We start from the raw sequence: 16889 nt of genomic DNA, 5'->3' as shown, positions 1-16889 counted from the left end.
TACCCCTACGGCCGCACGCCAGCCCGGCCCCGCCTCCAGCCCCGCCTTCCCTCCGCGGGGACGGGCCACTCCGCGCTCCCGACCCCCCTCCCGGCGCAGGCGCAGTCCCGCGCTCCCTCGGTGGCTCCCGGCTCTGATTGCTCCCCGCGGCGTAGTGTAGCGACGTCGGCCCTCAGTCCTCCTCCGCGGCTCGGTACTTCGGCGCGCGCTCTTTGCAGCCCTACGAGCGTCCCTGAGCGCGGGCAGAGGCCGATAGGTTCGTCAGGTGAGTGCGGCCGCGGGAGGGAGAGGCCCGGGGAGTGGGCGCCGGAGCACCGCCCCCCCTCAGCGCCCGCGCGCCCGCGTCCCGCGAGCCTGCTGGGAGGGGCGTCCTAGGCAGGTGCAGGTGCGGGCGCGGCGGAGGGCGCAGCACGCGGGGACCCGCCGCGGCGGAGGTGCGCTCGGCGCCCGGGGGCAGCCAGCGGCCGCTGGTGGGCGTCGGGCGGCGTCGACCCTGATCCCCGGGCTCTCCCAGCCTCCTCCCCCGCTCCCGGGGCTCAGACGCGTAATTCATTAACTGCGCAGTCCCGAGTCGGGAGCCTGGATACCTGTCGGCGGGCATTCCAGCGGCTCGAAGCTGTGGACACTGGGGTGGGGGAGTGGAGAGGTCCCAAACAAGTCAGAAGCGCATCGCAACACGGGACTCGACGAGGAAGCTGGTGCGGAATGAAGCAGTGGCGATGGACCAAGGGTTCTTTCATACCCAAGTCTGAGTAAACGGCGTCTGAGGCGAGATGCCCAGGCATAGAGGTCACTCTCGGGAGGTTTCGGTGAAACCTGGTGAGAAAGAGCAAGCGCCGGAACTCGCGCTTAGGAGGCAGCTCAGTTCAGCCTGACTTTTGTTTAGTTGAGGGGAGCTGCACAGACTCCTCTCAACCTTCCAGCGTTGACACCTCTTCCCGACCGCCCGGGGAACAGCGGGCTTAGTGGGCTCGAGTGATACGAAGTGGAGTCTGCGGCACGTGAAGAGTTTCCAGTTTTTATGTGGTTCAGGCAAAAATCTGTGATGGCTAAAGGGTAAGGTCTTGAAAATTAAGAGCGCCGAGTTGATACTGATTCCTGAGAGCCAGACTGTTTAGTTTTGTGGAAAGATAGCATATACCAAGCCTACCTGTTTTACACTCGTACAAACCTCGCCCCCTCAGCCCCCAACTCTTTCCTTTCACTGTCAGCAAAGAGCCATTTAGTCTTTTGCCATGGGAATGATTACATAATTGGAAGAGAGGCTGATAAGAGGATTAAAACAAAACAAAACCGCTCTATTTGTAAATCTATTGAATCAGTTTTTGTTCATTATCCTTATTATTTTGTTGTTTATGCAGTTTTTTCTAAAACATGGTGAATGACAAATCAAGGAGAAAAGAGACAATAGGTTTGCAGACCAATCATAGTAAATCTTTGATACTGTTAAATATTTCACCACTTTTATGAGTCCTTGTTCTGGTAACATTTGTTATTTATTTACTAGTGCTATGCATTTTGATTAAGGACTTTTAATGTTTGGACAGACGTTGCATTCCAGATATGATGGTCTATGTGCTGTAACCCTAAAGGCCTTGTGGAATTTATAGAAATAATTAGTGGTTATACAGTTTTACTACAATAGTGTATTTTTTATTTTTAGAAGAAAAGCTATTTAAATTTTTCTTATTTTCATTATAGTAATGTTGTATATTAGTGTATAACTTTGTGAGATACATTTATTATAACTCTGATTTTTTTGTTTGGCAAACAGCTCATCTGTGGTATTGAATACCTCTCTTATTTCACCAGGATGAATGTTTATTATTCAGCCGCTTTGTGGAAGGTTTTCTAATTAGGTCCCATTGTACTTTTTGAATTAATGTAGTGTTATATATATGTATATATATGCTTCCTTTACGATAATGTTCTCTTCCTCCAATTTTCCCTAAACTCTCAATCCCCCAACACAAACATAGACATTCCATAAATAGTTTTTAAAATGGAGAGGTTCTTAGAAATCTATCCCCCCCACCCATTTTTTAATATGGCAGAACAAAAACTTGTAAGTTGTAGTAGTTGTACATGTATTATAATAGTGTACTTTTTTTTTTCTCCTAAGGAGGACTCACTGAACAAATTAGTCAGCTGGCCAAATGAAAAATTATTAGGAGGTCTGTTTTTAAGGTTTTGCTCCATCACTTACTATGCATTTGACCTTGAGTAAGTAATCTCTGAGCATCTTTTCCCCATTTGTAAATGGGAATGGCATTAGGTTGAATCATATGAAATTACCAGTATTCAACTATTTTTGATCTCCAAAAAAAAATGACATTTTCATATGATTCAAGATGATGTGGACCTCATAATGGTGGGATGAGAATAAAATGTGGAATGTAGGAAGGGGGAGGGAAAAATGTTAGCTCAACAGTGTGCTAGGCACTGCTGGTTGCATTAAGTACCATGGCTCTTTTAGTCCCCAGGTCATTCCTGGGATACAGATGGTGTTTTTGCATTTTATAAATGAGGAAACTGAGGCTCAGAGAAGTGAACTTGCCTATGTTTACTTAGTTGTCTGAGGTCAGACAGCTGGGATTAAAAACTGGGAGTGACTACCAAAAGTGGAACTTCAAATTTTCTGGTCTGCGTTGTCTGCAGAGAAGTTCTGTAACTATAAGGAGACATACAGATGAAAAATGGTGTTGTTTGTATTTTTGATTAAAAAAAATACCCAGTTTCCTGATGATGGTGATACCACACTGCTACTACTGTTATCCACTGATACTAAACTAGTGCTTACTACATGCTAGGTCTTCCTCTAAGCACTTTACGGTATAGTAACACTTATACTCTCATGACAACCCAGGGGAAAGGTAATACTTTATCCCCAATTTATGCTTAAGAAACTGAGTGGTTAACTAGCTTGCCCAAGGTCACATAGTTAAGTGGCAGGCCTAGATTAGAGCCAGGCTTTTCATCTTCAGTGTCCGTATTTTTAACCACTACACTCTACTACCTCTTAATTTATAGGTTGTAATGCTGAAGAATTGTTTTTAATTTAGCTTTTATGAGATACTTAATATTAGCGTATGTGTAATTATTAATGTGTTGTGGCATTTTAATCAAATAAAATATATTTTGAGCATCTACTTGACAGGTCACAGTGGGTGTTAAAGGAATGTATTCATAGGAGCCTGGAGGGTAGACCATGTAATCAACTCCATATCTTGTTTTTGTAAGTTCCTCAAAATTAAGAAGACACTTTTCACACATATATATTTTTTATTGTAATTTTAGTAAGTGCCAGATTAGACAAAGTGCTGGAATAGCTGGGGAGTGAGGAAGAAGGAAGGAGAGTAGTGGGTAGAGATATTTATGTGTTGAGGTAATGGGGCAAGACTTTCAGGCTATTCTAAGGAAGTATACTTTTGCATCCAATATAATTCTGGTTAGGATTCAGTTCAACAAAGGGTAGTAAAGTGGTTACTAAAGTTAAGAACTTAAATGCACTTGATTGCCTGAAAATAAAATATCTGAGTGTTTGAAAACTTTTTTCTAGCTTGTTTCAGCTTCTCTGTACCACTGTCCTTTGACAGGTAGTACTTTTTTTTTTTCTTTTATGCTTCCATAGCACCAAATGCATGCCTGTATTTTTTTTTTTATCTTCATTTTATTGAGATATATTCACATACCACGCAGTCATACAAAACAAATCATACTTTCGATTGTTTACAGTACCATTACATAGTTGTACATTCATCACCTAAATCAATCCCTGACACCTTCATTAGCACACACACAAAAATAACAAGAATAATAGAGTGAAAAAGAGCAATTGAAGTAAAAAAGAACACTGGGTACCTTTGTCTGTTTGTTTCCTTCCCCTATTTTTCTACTCATCCATCCATAAACTAGACAAAGTGGAGTGTGGTCCTTATGGCTTTCCCAATCCCATTGTCACCCCTCATAAGCTACATTTTTATACAACTTTCTTCGAGATTCATGGGTTCTGGGTTGTAGTTTGATAGTTTCAGGTAGCCACCACCAGCTACCCCAATTCTTTGGAACCTAAAAAGGGTTGTCTAAAGTGTGCGTAAGAGTGCCCACCAGAGTGACCTCTCGGCTCCTTTTGGATTCTCTCTGCCACTGAAGCTTATTTCATTTCCTTTCACATCCCCCTTTTGGTCAAGAAGATGTTCTCCGTCCCACGATGCCAGGTCTACGTTCTTCCCCGGGAGTCATATTCCACGTTGCCAGGGAGATTCAGTCCCCTGGGTGTCTGATCCCACGTAGGGGGGAGGGCAGTGATTTCACCTTTCAAGTTGGCTTAGCCAGAGAGAGAGGGCCACATCTGAGCAACAAAGAGGCATTCGGGAGGAGGCTCTTAGGCAGAACCATAGGGAGGCCTAGCCTCTCCTTTGCATGCCTGTATTTTGGTATTTATAAATTTTGATATTTATATTGTATTTGTAAATGTTTATTGACAAGGTGCTCTCTTAGTCTACAAGTGCTTTGAAGTCAGATCTTAAGTCATAGGGCCCCTGGTACCCAGTAAGTATTGTGCTGTATTTGGTGTTGGATGGTCGGTAGAAGCTTGTGAGGATATGTTGAAATTGATCTAACAGTAGAAATTGAAATGAGTGTTCAGAGAGAGAATTGAGGGGGCTAATGGAAGGAAGAGAGGGATACTTGGAACAGGTAGTGTTTACTTGTGATCTCTATTTTTACCTTATGCTTTCTCTCTCAACTTGTAACTGAATGAAGTAGTTTTATGCTCTCTTAGTCTACAAGTGCTTTGAAGTCAGATCTTAAGTCATAGGGCCCCTGGTACCCAGTAAGTATTGTGCTGTATTTGGTGTTGGATGGTCGGTAGAAGCTTGTGAGGATGTGTTGAAATTGATCTAACAGTAGAAATTGAAATGAGTGTTCAGAGAGAGAATTGAGGGGGCTAATGGAAGGAAGAGAGGGATACTTGGAACAGGTAGTGTTTACTTGTGATCTCTATTTTTACCTTATGCTTTCTCTCTCAACTTGTAACTGAATGAAGTAGTTTTATAAGCCTAAATTTTATATAGCCATGGTTAGAATGAAGGGAAAAAGAATTCTTGATTTAGCTTAGATTATCAGGAACTTAAGCTAAAGTTGAAAATAAAGTACTGCCATAAATTAAGATTACTTAGATCAGAGGAATAAAGAGTGAAAATTATTGAAGTAGTTCAAGTTTGGGAGATTTCTTACTTGTATTGAACAACAAGGTTGTAAATACAAGTATAGTGGAAGTTTGAAACCCTATATGTAAGTATATGGATTGATAATGTAGTTTAAAGAAACTCTATTCAAGAATGAATGTCCTAGAAAGCATAAAAAGCATTAAGACTTAGAATCAATTAAACAAATGAAGTATAATTTGATGTGTCCAGCTAAGAATTGTAGTATTGAGTATTTGTTTAGGAATACCTGGTTGACAGATGGGGATAAAGTATAAAAGAACAACCAAAGTAAATTTCAAAAGCAATAGGCAAGTGTGGATTAGTTAATTTCCTCCTAGGAAGAGGATCATATTTGAACTGTATACATCAAAAAGATTCTATTTTTCCTTCTTTCTTCCCTTTTATCTCAAATAAATAAGGATCCCTTATGATTTGTAAGACAAACCCTTCAATGTGCTGATGATATTTTCCTCATCACTAATTCCTTCTTTCTTGGATCCTTATAAATATCATACATTTGTGTTTTGTGTTACAGTTTACAAAACATTTTTACATTAACAATTAGGCCTTTTTATTTCAATCAAATGTAGGAAGAGGGAATAATATTACCACCATATGTAGAAACTGAGGTTCAAAGGGGTGAAGTGACTTGCCCAAGGTCACAAAGCTTGTTAGTGAAAATCTGCACTGGAAGGAAGGTTTTCTGAAGGTAGTCTGATAAAATGTTCAGGTTTCTCCAAACGTTAAAAATTAAATTTCTCAAGTCTTAATAATTTCTCAGGGTACCTACTGTTTTGTCTCTATCTTTTTAAACAAGGATACCCTGGATTTGCTTCCTCCACTCTAAACTGCTTTGCCATTCATTCTTTCTCTAAAGACTGAAGATTGTTTATCTAATCAATGCATAGTTCAGTGCGAACTGGATATTTAGTTGACATGTATTCTGACATATACAAAATGAGGCTGTCACTATTAAGAAAAAATCTGGAAAACTAGTTTTTATATTTCTGTTCCAAGAATTTGTAAATAAATACAATATAGTATTAGTATTTTGTAAGTTCTGAGCATTTTCTGAAAATTCTTAATATAAGAATATGCAAAAACAAACATCCCTGAATATGTCAGGTTATTGATGCATTCTAGTGGAATTAGTAAATAGAAATTAATTTGTGGTCTATTTTAATAAAATTGAGAAGCTTTTGTAGCTTGATTGGTCATTTGACTAACTTTCCACTTGGATTATTAATTAAATTCACACTTAAAAACATAGAATGCTTCTTAAAATGTATATGTGACTTAAAAAACCAAAGTATTAGTTTAGAAAGCCAACTTTGAAATTGTGATGGAACTTGAGAAAATTTTATACATCCCCACACACAGACACTCACAAATGTATAAGCCTTTTTTTTCCTCATTTATTTGTTTAGTATTTGTACAGATCTTGAACTGGTTCTTTTTTATTTTAAACTTTTTAATTATGAAGAATTTCAGTTGAAATAACAAATGCAATAGTATAACGAACCTCAAAGTTTCCATCATCTAGTCCCAATAACCATCAGCAGTGGTCAGTCCTGCCCTATGCACTTCTCCTGTTCTTGTATTATTTTGAGGCAAGTGCATTATGCAATTTCATTTGTAAATATATCAGTATGTATTTCTAAAAGGTGAGGGCAGTTAACCTTAAGACACATTATGCACTTAAAAAATTAATACTAATTCTTTAATGTCAAATATTTGCACTTTAAAAAAATATATAGGCGTAGGACCACTGTAGTAAAGTCAGGCTTCTGTTTATTTAGACTTATATGCTCTTTTTTTAAAAAAGTCCTACAAGGAGCTGAATAATCAGCATTTAAAATCCCAGCATAGCAGCAAAATAGTAAAGGAAATGAAGGTAGCAAAGAGAATAAGGTTAAAAAGAATAGAAAGGTCACAAAACAATAGTATAAGCCAATTTCAGTAATGGTACATTAGAGAAACTTCGTTTTTCTCTGTCTGAAAGTAAGATAAGGATTCAGAGATTAAACACTATTCTTCTGTTTGGATTGTTCATTTGTTATGGTTAGTGTATGTAGGACCTGCCTTAGACATCCTCAGTTTTGATCTAACTTTTGTTTCCCCCACACCCCCACTCCTTCACCCATCAATTTTACCTTCTAAGTGTATCTTAGATGTAGTGGAAACACCTGTGATGTGGTGGAGCCCCACCCCCACCCCCACCCACAGATGTTAGAGTCAGATGGACTGGGGTTGTTTATTAGCTGTTTGACTTTGACTAAATTAACTTCTCTGAGCCTCAATTTCTATATCTGTAACATAAGGATAACCATTTCAAAGGGATGCTGTGAGGATTAACTAGACTAGTATGCATGTGTGTAAATGAAGCTTATTAGGAATGTTTTCCCTATATATATCTCCACCCTCAGTGAATGACCTTGGCATTAGATGAGACCCCCATAATCTCTTGACTTGCCTGCTGCAGTAACCTCTTAACCAGTTGTGTCTATTGTCATCTCTGTAGCTAAAATATTCATTGCTTTTGGAGTCATTTTTCTAAAATGTACATCTACCTGTGTGACCATATCAGTGTCCATTTCTTAAGAATAAACTCGAAGCAGCTTTTTCCAGATTAAATGAGGCTTTAATTGACCTGTCACATACCTACCACTCCAGGCTGATTTTTGGTCACTCTTTCCTTTGTTTCATTAGTGCCCCAAACCCTCATTCCCTGACTGTCCTATCTTATTTCTCCTCTGTTCTCATGCCACATTACTTCCTGTATTGGAAATGATTCAGTTTTCAAAATGTAGTGCTTTGATTTTCAGATATGTTAAATTGATATGGAAAAAGATAAAAATTACCTCTTTAAAATGCTTTTTCTGAAATATTTTTACTTGTTAAATCAAATAAGGGGAATGCACTTTTGTAGAAAAATGGACTTTATTGTTCTTTTGGGCTACTGATATAGAGTTCCTTGATTTCATTTGAATTATGCATATCCATTTTATCCATGTTCTTCAGATGTATAATTGAAAATGTTTTACCAACAATTCATCTTAATTTCTCGAGTTGTCCAAGGAATATCTTTTGTTTTCATTTAGAAAATATATTTAATTAGCAAAAAATAATTTTCGTAATTATTTCTCTAGACATTCATTAAATGAGTTGTCAATCCATGTGAAATAATTATCACCAGAATCTGACACTTAGTTAGCTTTCAGTAAATATTGGTTACTGTTTCTATGGTGATACTACTGGCTTCTAGAAAATAAAAATAACATGAAATTCATTTTAGAGATCAGGAGCAAGTTGTTTTGATCAACTTTTTCCTCTGATTGGAAATCAGTTTTCTTACTTGGAACTGAGTAATAAAGCCAGCCAAACTGTGTCAGTAATTCACCCGTAAGAATTTAATGTGGTCATCTTTTTCACATATTGGTAGTGATTCTTGACAAATTTAGTTTATAAATTAGGAAAATCTCAGATTGACATTAGTTTTTTGTGTCGCTCATTACTTGATGCAAAAAGTCCTCCTGTTTGAAAATGGAGGTTTTATTTACTCACATTAGGAACTTAAATATAAAATAAATCTTATAGGTTACATATATTTTAAGGAACTGAAGATTTTCAGGCTTCAGAATTTGAATCAGTAGTGCTCATTTCCAGCTAAATTACACTTTATGGAAATTCCACATGCTTGAAAATTTGATCTTAACATAATCTCTTTCAGAAGTGACTTGAATTTAAATAATGTTTAATTGTATCCACTAGAACAGAAACAATGTAGGTAGAGGCAGTACTCTGAGGTACTGTCCTAAAGGCTTTACATGTTTACTTTTAATCTTCATCCCGTAAAGTAGAAAACAAGGCAAAGATTTCCAGATGAGAGAACCTAGACTCAGATTGGCTCAATAAATTACCTAAGGTCGTGTAACTACCAAGTGCCAGGATTCAAACCTGCCTCCTTTGGTTTGTCTCTTTTGTTTGTAGCCTTTGCACTGGCTTACGGGATTTTTGTATTTTCAATAAGTACTTTGCTTTTATACCTTACAGATGCCTGGAAAGCCCTTCCAAGGGCTTTTTCTTTGTCTTATCTCCTACGTTTTGAGTCTTTGCTTTCACTTTACTTCTGGGAGCCCTTTGCCCCTGATTTATTTAGACATCCTCTGTTGCCTCTTAGTGGTCTTTGCATCTTCTGTGGCATTTTATCATGCTCTATCATTGTCTTTCAACTTGTCTTTCCTTGTATTGAGACTTTTTGCAGTCAGAGACAAATTTTCATCTGGCTCATAGTAGCCCCTCAATAAATACTTGTTGAAAGAATGGATGAAATACTGCGTTTATATTTTGGAAAAATATGATGGAAGTTGCAGGGATTGTGGAGTTTAATTCAACATAAAGAGAAACATTTGAACACTTAACATTGTTAGCCAGTTGAAATAGAAAAGTAATTCTAACAGCTTTTGAATATAGGCAGTATGACATGGTAGTTAAGAGATTGGACTCTATAATCTGACAGACATAGATTGTAACCCTGGCTACTCTAAACTGCAGTTTCCTAAACTATAAATATGGCGCTTGAACTATACCTGATATTTAGTAGTCAGTCAATATTATTTAATATTATCATAATAAAAGTGCTATCATCTTGTGTGCTTGGGGCTGCTCCCCATCTCCTCCCTTTCCCTTTGGCTATTTTGAAGCAAATTCAAGTAATCTTGTCATTTCATCTATAAATACTCAATTGTGTATCTCTAAAAGATAAAGATTTTTTTTGTGTGTAACCACAATATCATTATTATCCCTAAAAAGTTATAATTCCAAAATAAAATAAAACATCCAATCAGTGTTCATATTTCCTTGATTGTCATAATATTTGCTTAGAACAGCCAGGAATAAAACAGTAAATGCAACATACCAAAATTTATGGGATGGAGCTGTAAACACCTACATTAAAAAATAAGAAAGCTCTCAGATCAAATAACCTAACTTTATACCTTAAAACACTAGAAAAATAATGTCAAACTAAACCCAAAACTAGCAGAAGGAAGGGAATAAAAAAGATTAGGGAAGAAGTGAACAAAGTAGAAGAACAATGGAGAGAATCCATGAAACCAAATGTTGGTTCTTTGAAAAGATAACAAAATTGACAAACCTTTAGCTAGACTGACTAAAGAAGACACAAATAACTGAAATCAGAAGTGGGGCTGTTACTGCCAACCTTAAAGAAAAGATCATAAGAGAATACTACGGACAGTTGCACACCAAAAAATTGGGTAACCTGGATTACATGTACAAATTCCTAGAAATGTGCAAATTACCAAAATGATTCAGGAAGAAATAGAAAATCTGAATAGACCTATAGTGAGTAAGCAGATTGAATCAGTAATGAAAAACCTTCCAAGAAGGTGCCCCAGGACCAATCAAATGTTTAAAGAATTAACACCAATCCTTCTCAAATTCTTCCAAAAAATTGCAGAGGAGGGACCACTTTCTAACTCATTCTGTAAGGCTAACATTAGGCTGATACCAAAGCCATGTAAAAACAGGGCAAGAAAAATACAGATCAATTTTCCTTATGAATATAGTTGCAAAAATCCTCAACAAAATGCTCTCAAACCAAATTCAGCATATTAAAAGGATTATTCACCATAACCCTACTCTGCCATTGTCTATAACATTAGTCCTCAGTCAGCTTTGTACCTTATGCTTTTGAAAGCTATTGATAATTATTGCCTAGATTCATTATTTCTTTAGGATTGCAAAATAGTGATGTATTTAAAGCTATATTTTTTAAGTGGAATTCTTTTAAAAAGAATAACTTTTCCTCATCAACTATTTGATTCCCTGAAAATCAGGATTGTTGGAATAAAGACTTGGTTCTTTCCTTTTATTAACCACTTTTCAAAATTAATGAATTGGTTCAAGAGCAGTGGTCAGGGTGCTTAGAGCACTGGTCAAAGTGGAGGCTAGTGAGGTTTTGTTTTGTTTTTAGTATTATGGACTCATGGATTTAAACATTTGTGTTTCAGTTCATTGCAGATTTTTTTTTTTTTTTTTCTCTAATGTTCAAATTGTCCCATCTTTGGTCACTAGGAGTCCTTTTTGGTACAACTCCAATAGTTAAGTTTTTGGTAGCTTTCTTGCTTCCTGTTATAACAAGGTGTTCCAGGGTCCTTTTGTAGATTTTCATCCCAGGCCTTTAATCAGCCATTTCCCCCAGGAGACCCTGTTCTTTTTAGTAGGAAATGGTATTACTCTGAGCACAATGGGTACTCATTGCTCCTGAGTGGGTCCCTGTTGCTAGGCCTTTTGAATGGATAAAGATAGGAATTTTTTTTTTTTAGTAAAAGTTTTTTTCGTATTTATGATTCAAAGTTAGGGCTCCAGGGTTTTTTTACTTAACTTCTTTGATTTTATATCTTTTCTCTCATATCCTGATGATCTTTTCTGGATGACATTAACATAATTTATTTATTTTATCCTATTATATGTAATAGTTTCAGAATAACAGTAAAAATGTTAATACTAATATGATACTGGAAGTAGTTTATGATTTTTTTCAGATCATAGAGGACCTTGAATACCAGACTAATAAGGTTGGACTTTTTTCTGTAGACAGTAGGAAATCAATGAAGGGTATATAAGATTTCTTTTAGCTTTTTAGATTTTCAAGTGAAAAACTTGAGTCAGTGCTTTTTAGTTTTCATGTAGCATTTGAGTAGTCATATGAAATATTATTTGCTTATAGAAAAACTGAAGCATATGTGTTAATGTTAATAGCTATGGTAACAAATGCCTATTGAGATCATGCCGTGTGCCAGGTTCTTTATATGGTTTGTCTCCTTTAATCCTCTTGATAACCCAGTGAAAAGAAGGACTATTATCCCAATTTTCATCCCATCAGAGGAATTTAAGGCTTAGAGAAATGAGCACATAATCCTGCGTTAGATCCTGGACCCATAATTATTGGGACAATCACTGAAATTTGAATTACCATCCTGTGGATGAGATGGTAATATTGATCAATATTAATATCCTGATTTTTTGATGGAGATTCTGTGGTTATATGGGAGAATGTCCTTTTACTTAGGATATACCCACTGAAGTATTAGGTATAACGGGGCATTGTGTCTGAAATTTATTCTCCAATATTCAGAAGTGTTAAAAGTTGTGTAATCTGGGTGAAAAGTATGTAGGAACTTTGCATCTTTTATGTAAATTTGAAATGATTTCAAAATAAAAAAGAAAAGAAAAACATTGATTCACCCTAAGTCACATAACCAGTACTGCAGTATGAGGCAGAATAGTTTGTTGAACTCAGATCTGTCCTCTTCTACTTACTCAAACCAAGGTTTAATTTGTCAAGCAACTTTTTATTCATTCCTCATACTTTACCAATGTTAGCTGTCACTTTTAGATTTTTTCCAAATCAGATTAAGTCTTTTGTAGTATTTATACTGAGGTTACTCAATAAATGTTAAATGATTGTAGATTTTTTTCTTTGCTATCTCTTATAACTTTATAATATACTATTAAACAAATTTTATAATGTATATATCTTAACTTAGTTAATCTAGCACAAAAAAAGTCACCATCTAAAGATAATTACCTGTTTTTTGTTTTAACATAGGTTATCTTATCATGAGGCTTTTGCTATGGCTAAAGACCCCTTGGAAGGTTTCCATGAAGTAAACCTTGCTTCACCTACTTCTCCAGACCTTCTTTGTGTGTCCGAATCAGGAACTCAAGAGCAGACCTCCTCGCCAAGTGTCATCTACCGTCCACATCCTTCAGCTTTGTGCTCTACCCCTGTCCAGGCTAATGCGTTAGATGTTTCTCATCTTCCTACACAACCTGTGTATTCATCCTCCAGACATTTAAATTGTGTGGAAATATCTAGTATCAGGTAGGTGATCATCAAAACACTTATTTTGGAGTACTGTATTAAGAAAATGCAGTTTGCTTGATTACCTTATTTTAAATATCATTATTATAGAAAATGTGAAAATTAAAAGCAATATGTGGAGCAATATGTGTTAATTTTCTAGAGCAAAAGTCAGCAATGTTTTTCTGTAAAAGACCAGATAGAAATTTTTTAGGCCTTGTGGGCCATATAGTCCGTGCTGCAACTACTCAACTCTGCTGTTAGAATGTGGAAGCAACCACAGACTTGATGTAAATAAATGAATGAGCATGGCTGTGTTCCAGTAAAACTTTATTTATGAACACTGAATTTCATATACTTTTCGTGCCATAAAGTACTATATTATTTGATTTTTTTTGCAACCAATAGAAAATGTAAAAACTATTCTTGGCTTGTGGGACTTGGAAAAACAGGTCGCAGGATGGATTTGGCTTAAAGGCCGTAGTTTGCTGACTCCTGTTCTGTAGTAGCACTAATCATTAGAAGTTTCTGTGATGATGGAAATGTTTTATTTCTATGGTGTTTTTTTTAATATTGTATTCATTAGCTAAATGCAGCTGTCGAGCACTTGAAATGTGGATAGCGTGATTGAGGACACACTATTAATTAAATATAGTCATTACATTTTGGATAACACAGTTCTAGACTTTTGTGTTTTTGGCAGTTATGTTTGAACAGATGTTGATGTTTTCTGAAAAATGTTTCTTTCCTTTATAGCATCCAAGTTACAGATCCAGCATCCTGTTCTACCTCTGGAGTTGCAGCTGGGTTAAATAAATTAACTACAAGAAAAGACAACTGTACAGCAGAGAGGGAGTTTTTACAGGGTGCTACAGTAACAGAGGATTGTGATGGCAGTGATGATATTTTTGGGTTGAGTACTGATAGTCTGTCCCGCTTACGAAGCCCATCTGTTTTGGAAGTCAGAGAAAAGGGCTATGAAAGATTAAAAGAAGAACTTGCAAAAGCTCAGAGGGTAAGAAAAAAGGGTATTTAGTTCTTCCATGTATTATATTCTAAATTAATTTACCCATAAGATGGAGCAGCTCATAAATGAAATCGGTATAGTCCTGTACTTATCCTTCACATTTGCCCAGCCTCAGCTCCTTTTGGGCAACATTTAGACATCTGTGAAATTGGTTGGGTAGTAAAGAAGCTGATCTAAGAGTACTAACTGGCAAAATGAGATTTTGAAACTCTTCTTGTGCCCTCTACATTGTCTGTTCCCTGTCTTGAATTATCTGTAATGCAAACAATGGGTTATATTCCACATGAGGGTTTTTCCTTCCTTACATGTGGTCATCTTAATGGTTCTTTACTTTAAGTCATTCAGACCAAGTAATTTTGTTTTGAAGAATTGTTTCAGTAACATTACCTTTGTTATTCAACTGGGTTTGAATATTTTCAGTATCTTGGGGAATTTTCTTTCCTTGGTAATCTATTCTATTTTCCATTTGCTCCTTAAAATTTCTGCTATTTATATCCAAATTTGTGTCCATGTCTTATTATTTTTCTGAGACTTCAATTAAATTTTAATTTATTCCTAATTGTGCTTTTGCTACAGTTTTCTGTTCTTAATTCCCTATATAGATCTCATCTGTCATTTTGATTCCGGATTTATTTCTGTGTCTTTTTCAAATACTTGATAGACAGCTCCAGTCACTACTTTATGTATAGTTGCCCTATCACTATAAATGTGAAGTTTAGTCCTCAGTTTGTAATAATTTTTACCATACTTGACACTGCCAAATCACTGGTTTGTAAATCATAACTCAGCCTTTTGAATTCACAGTTCTTTCATCTGTAGATTTGCTGTAAAAATTAATGAGAAAAAAATCATGTAACCTTTCTTTTTCATTATGTCTTATAGTAGTGCCCAAATGCTAGTTTCTGTTAATGCTATTATTAATATTATTTTGTGTCTTTCCTTACCTTTCTATGTTAGTGCTTTTGTATTGGTTCCATAGTAAGTACAAGCTGACTGACTTGTAGATGAGGGTGGAATTAGTACTTGATGATGATTTTATAATGTGGTGGCTTGGAGTTATGTACCCCAGAAAAACATGTTCTTGATCGTAATCCATTCCTGTGAATTCGTTGTAAATAGGACCTTTTCATGAGGTTACTTTGGGTAAGTGGCGCACTGATCAGGATGGGTCTTAATCCTATTGTTGGAGGCCTTATAGAGAAAGCCCCAGAGAAAAGAAGCCATGGGGAGCAGGCAGGAGCTGGAAATCAGAAGAATCCAGAAGAGAAAGGAGAAGTCACTGCCGTGTGCATTGCCATGTAGTGGAAGAGCAAAGGAACCCTAAAGATGGCTGGCCAGCCAGAAGATAAACTTACCTGGAAGAAGCAAGCCTTTTAGCCACTGAAACGATGAGCCAAATAAATAAAGTCCTGTTGTTAAGCCAACCTATTGTATGGTATTTGTTTTCCAGTACTGTTTTTGGTACTGAAAAGTGGGGTGCTGCTATTACAAATACCTAAAATGCGGAAACAGCTTTTGAGTTGAGTAATGGAGCCTGGAAGAATTCTGAGGCACTTTATAGAAAGAACCTAGATTACTTTGAAGGGACTGTCAGTAAAAATATGGACATTAAAAGTACTGTTGATGAGACCTTAGAAGGAAATGATGAATGTGTTATTGGAAACTGGAGGAAAGGTGATCCTGGTTTTAAAGTGGCAGAGGGCTTGGAAAAACTGTGATCTGATGTCAGATGGAAGGCAGAATTTGAAAGTAATGAACTTGGATAATTAGCTCAGATTTCCAAGCTAAATGTGGAAGGTGCAGCCTGGCTTCTTGCAGCTTATAGTATTGTGAGAGGAAATAGATAAGCTGAGAATTGAGTGTCTAAGCACAATGAAACCAGCAATTGATGATTTGAAAAATTTTCAGCCTATGTAGTGTTCCCTAAGATTGAGCCTGAAGTGGTTATATCAGGGACCTCCCTGAGCTTCTGGGAAGGGAGTTGTGAGAGAACAGGGATTGATGTGAGGATTTAACTGATCAACCTTGTTCTTAAGAGGATGTGGCTGAGCATGGATCGTACTATTTCAGTGGCAGTAGGATTGGAAATGCAGTGTCTGTGGAAAGTTCTTTAGGATGGTTTACACCCCCGGGACTGCATGCAAAGCCAGCAAAGTTTTGTGAAATCTGTATGAACAGAAGCAGTGTCTGAAAGGGACAGAGAAGGGATGAATTGATGGAAGAATGGCTTCAAGGGCAGAACCATGGAAGCACAGGCCTAGACCAAAAAGATTTCCTCAGGCCAGGGGAATAGGCCTATCCATTTGTGTAGAAAAGATGGGTCTGGGTCCACCCCTGTGCTTGGAGGGGACAGACCATCTGCCTCAGTACTTTGAAGGGGTGGGCCTTGTGTCTGATCATTTGGGAAGAGTGCTGACACTCCAATTCCTGGAGATGGTGGGGCCAGTGCCCCAGCATTTTTAGAGAGCCAAGCCACCATCAGCATTTGGGATTGTGGGTCATATGCTCCAATATGTCTAGGGGAGAGCAAGGCCACAGTGCAAGCTCTTGGAAAGAGTGGGGCTGCCAATTCAGCAGGCCTGGAGGACAAAATGTTGATCCACAGATGACTCTCAGATCTTAAAATCTAATGTAGTTTGGCCTGCTTAATTTCGGACTTGTTAGGGATTGAGAAAAAAAGATGACAGAGCTTCAGAGACCTGTGGAACTGTAACAGAAAATTTAACATCATGTCATTGGAGCCCTGGAAGGAAAAGAGAAAGAA

The 16889-nt window shown here is 37.3% G+C and overlaps 1 protein-coding gene across 4 annotated transcripts in view; it reads left to right on the top strand.

Moving 5' to 3' along the window:
• The first annotated feature begins 113 nt into the window (after positions 1-113).
• The window catches only part of LOC119541642 (RAB3A interacting protein), a 63875-nt gene continuing 47099 nt past the window's right edge, over positions 114-16889 (top strand). For 2 of the 4 annotated variants that reach the window (XM_037845721.1, XM_037845722.1), the window contains exons 1-3: positions 308-1056; positions 12844-13119; positions 13855-14113. In XM_037845721.1, the coding sequence (XP_037701649.1) occupies positions 1022-1056; positions 12844-13119; positions 13855-14113 (570 nt within the window). In that variant the 5' untranslated portion in view covers positions 308-1021. Of the gene's footprint in view, positions 266-307; positions 1057-12843; positions 13120-13854; positions 14114-16889 lie in introns of those variants that run through there. The other 2 variants (XM_037845720.1, XM_037845719.1) reach the window with 2 other exon arrangements.

Source organism: Choloepus didactylus, chromosome 8 (assembly GCF_015220235.1).
Source record: "Choloepus didactylus isolate mChoDid1 chromosome 8, mChoDid1.pri, whole genome shotgun sequence".
Lineage (NCBI taxonomy): Eukaryota > Metazoa > Chordata > Mammalia > Pilosa > Megalonychidae > Choloepus > Choloepus didactylus.
This window is presented reverse-complemented; position numbering and strand designations above follow the sequence as displayed.